The 4,024-nt window shown below is 38.9% G+C and overlaps 1 protein-coding gene across 2 annotated transcripts in view; it reads right to left on the minus strand.

The window, feature by feature from the left end:
• Positions 1–1,572: 1,572 nt before the first annotated feature.
• Positions 1,573–4,024, minus strand: part of RC3H1 (ring finger and CCCH-type domains 1) — a 57,901-nt gene continuing 55,449 nt past the window's right edge. Inside the window, exons 18-19 of one of the 2 annotated variants that reach the window (XM_007471607.1) lie at positions 3,304–3,419; positions 1,573–1,993 (exon numbers count right to left, since the gene is read on the minus strand). In XM_007471607.1, the coding sequence (XP_007471669.1) occupies positions 1,843–1,993; positions 3,304–3,419 (267 nt within the window). In that variant the 3' untranslated portion in view covers positions 1,573–1,842. The remainder of the gene's footprint in view (positions 1,994–3,303; positions 3,420–4,024) is intronic. The other variant, XM_007471608.1, reaches the window with a different exon arrangement.

The raw sequence follows: 4,024 nt of genomic DNA on the forward strand, positions 1-4,024 counted from the left end.
CTCGAATCCCAAGCCAATATGTGTATATCAAATCCTTGACCAGCCAGGTCTGTAGGGCATAATCAAATTCAATGTGAAATAGTATATAAACACGGTGCCTTGACTGGGCAAATTAAATAATTGCTACTCAAAAGAGTGTTCTGTTTGGACTCTCCTACTGGTAGGCAATGGCAGGACTGTATTACCCTCCCCCCACCCTCACCCCCCATTTGTTTCATTTAACAATATGATGGACACAGAGCTTAGACTGAGGTTGTTATGACCTCAGCAGGAGTTAAGGGTTAAGAAAATAAGAAACAAGAAAAATACAAACTCTTGCTTTTACCCAACCAAAGCAATGCAGTAACTTATTACATAACCAGTGCTTTCTGTTTTAGTAGTATAATCCAGAAAGGGAAATTTTGAGAAAATCAGGCAAACATAGGGATAGGGTGGGTAACTATATCAAATAACCCCCACTAAACATGTTTTACATGGTCTTAGTTACAGACATGTGGCATCAGAATATGTGCAGCAGAACTAAGTAATAAAAATTCTTCCTTATTCTTTTCAACATTTTCATGAAGAATCTTTTCAATATTGTAAAGCCAAGACTACAAAAATTGACTTCTAGGTACTTACTATCTACTTGTGCTAATGATTCTGAAAAGCAGCAACTGATTAATTCATGAACTATCCTTAAGATTCAGGTAGTTCGTATTTGCCAATCTCTGAAAGCCAAGGGCTCCAGTATACGGGAATTTTATACTTTTGTTTTTTGAGAGTAAAACATACACATCCATTGAACTAATGTGGCTCTGTTCATTTTAAGTTCAAATCAAGTGTTGCAGTTTTACAACATGGTTGATTGTCCTAGTTTTTGAACATTCTATGATTTCAGCAGAGGTTCAATTTGGAAAAGCACAGCTCTAAATTTCCAACCATCACCTCAATATAGGTAATAAACCAAGTATGTATTTTCAGTGCTAATAAACTACAGTTTATCCTGAAAGTAATCTCCATTTAAATCTACTCAAGCAATCTAAAATTGACTCAGGTTTCTGATTACATTAAGAGAATGAAAGGGGTCCATCCATAATATTGTAAATGAGGGCTTCAAAAATTAATTGGTAATTATCTCTCTGAAAAGCTGAAATAAACACAAAAACAAGAAATAAAGCCCTCCTGAACAATAACTACAAAAAGTTTTAATGCCACATGAAAAACCTACCTATACATGAAGCTACTGACCCAGAAAGAGAAAGCAGATTATGGCTTCTAAATAACAGCTCTTAGAAAGTTGGTGTGCTGCACATTTTCTAATAACTAGTCTATTACTGTCTATTTCTCAAGCACCACAGAATTCTCAGAAAGCCAGTGCTTTTTGTCTGTTGTAATTTATGGGGTTGTGAGAGTTGGAAAGGATTGGGGGTAAGGAATTATACACTGGGTATGTAATAATACCAAAATACAAGAAAAACCTACTTCATTAAGATCATACAATTAATCAAACAGAGTGTATATATAATATCTTCTTCTTTTTTTTAAAGCCCTGGATCCAAGGCGTCCAAAGTTATTAAAATAAAGTTCATTCACAGAACAAAAACAAATTTAATCTGAATTGCTTGCAGATACTGCTAATTTTCTTTTTCTTTTTCTTTTTTTTTAAATTAAAAAATGCATTATTGTGAACTATGTGCAGGGTTTGTTTTTAGTAGTGGTGTTTGTGCACATTGCCTCTGGTGCTTTTCCTGGATTTCTCTGACCACTCTCAGAGAAAAGGTTTAGAAGCTATCTGTTCTCCTACCCCTACGCCCCACAAATTGGTTAGGAACAGAAGATAAAAGTAGGACTCCTCATGTTTTAGGGAGCAGAACTGGATGTAACTCCTGATCTCTGGGAGTCATTACTGTCCCCTCCTCCCTCAGGGTCCTCTGACAGGTTCAGAGAGTTGGTCTTGTTTGATAGGAGGCTGACGTTCTCTTGTGTCAAGGCTGATCCATTCGGCACATCACTGTTAACGTTTTTTTTTTTTTTTAAAAAAAAAAAAGGAGTTTGGATTTTAAAAAAGGAGAGAGATAAAAATGATTATTTAGTAGAATAAAATCAACAGGGCCCTTCTTTTTAGCAGTATGGAATGGCATATATGAATGGCATTCAAACTTTAATTTACAGCTCTATATCCACGCTTTATTTTAGCATAGGGGTTGGCAAACTAAGGGTAGCTAGCTGCCTTTTTTTTTTAAATTTTGTTTTTTTTAGCTGCCTGTTTTTGTAAACAAATTTTTATTGGAACACAGCCTGCCCATTTGCTTGCATATTGTCTATGGCTGCTTTCACATTACAGTGGCAGAACTGAGAGTTTTCACAGAAATAGTAAAACTCATAATTTTAAATATTCACTATCTGGCCTTTAAGAAAAAGTGCTGACCCTTGCTTTTAGAAGGTTTACTAGTACAAGAAATTGCTTTGAACCCAGGATAATGCATGGATTTAAACAGCCAAAAACCTAAGCCTGAAAGCAACAGGGCATTAGATATTGTTGTATATCATCAGGAGGGCAACTCGGGACTATGCATCAAAAGCCTCAAAATACCCTAAGTTGCAAAATACTCTAAGATGCAAGATATGCAAACAAAGAATTAACTATAATATTGTTTATTGCAGGGTTGTTCACAATAGCTGATATGTATCCTTCCCTACCTGTAGAAGAATAATGGATGATATGGGACAGACCAAATTAAAAACCAGGAGGATGGGCGGGGGCGGGGTGGGCAGGTGGGTGAAAGAGGCTAAATGCCTACACACTTCAAAAAACCAAAAGAGGGCTTCCCTGGTGGCGCAGCGGCTGGGAGTCCACCTGCCGATGCAGGGGACACGGGTTTGTGCCCCGATCTGGGAAGATCCCACATGCCGCAGAGCGGCTGGGCCCATGAGCCATGGCCACTGAGCCTGTGCGTCCGGAGCCTGTGCTCCGCAACGGGAGAGGCCACAGAAGTGAGAGGCCCGCGTACCGCAAAAAAAAAAAAAAAAAAACAGAAGAAAAAAAAAAGACCAGAAGGGTATACATCAAAATGTTAACACTGGTTTTAAAGAAATTAAAAAACAAGGGGAAAAAGGAGATGGAAGCAGAAAATTTTATTTCTTAGGTATTAACAGATAATTCAACCTTGGGTCTGACCTAAAATAAGTTTTAACTCCTAAACTCATGCAAAAATATTCTTTTCTCAGTGTATACAAAATAATATTTAAAAAATCAAATTATATGTATGAGGGTACTTCTGTCATGACTGTATGAGACTATGAAAATGTCCCTTTCTTTACCTGAATGTCAATGTAAGGTCCTCAGCTGGAACCTTATTTTGTGGTTCTGGTTGTCCATTTTCTGCTTGCTTACTTGTATTCAATTTGCTTTTCATATCCAGAGAACACTGGTTCTCCTTTGAAAGAAAAGGAAATAAATTCAATTATCTTTTTATTTAATGGTGCTAATGGAAGAGAGAACAGATATAGATAATTCAAAATGATGATCAGAAATCATATTTAGTTCTGTAAAATGACCAAAGAAACAGGCAGATTAAAAGAGAGACATAGGGACTTTCCTGGTGGCACAGTGGTTAAGAATCTGCCTGCCAATCCAGGGGACATGGGTTCGATCCCTGGTCCAAGAAGATCCCACATGCCACAGAGCCACTAAGCCAGTGCGCCACAACTACTGAGCCCGCGTGCCCGAAGAGCCCATGCGCCGCAACTACTGAGCCCATGCACCGCAACTACTGAAGCCCGTGTGCTCTAGGGCCCGCGTGCCGCACTACTGAGCCTGTGTGCTGCAACTACTGAAGCCTGTGCACCTAGAGCCCATGCTCCACAACAAGAGAAGCTACCACAATGAGAAGCCTGAGCAGCAACGAAGAGTAGCCCCTGCGTGAAGCAACTAGAGAAAGCTCGCGTACACAGCAACGAAAACCCAATGCAGCCAAAAAAAGAGAGAGAGAGAGAGAGAGAGAGAGAGAGAGAGAGAGAGAGAGAGAGAGAGAGAGAGAGA

This window comes from Lipotes vexillifer, unplaced genomic scaffold (assembly GCF_000442215.2).
Source record: "Lipotes vexillifer unplaced genomic scaffold, Lipotes_vexillifer_v1.1 scaffold821, whole genome shotgun sequence".
NCBI lineage: Eukaryota > Metazoa > Chordata > Mammalia > Artiodactyla > Lipotidae > Lipotes > Lipotes vexillifer.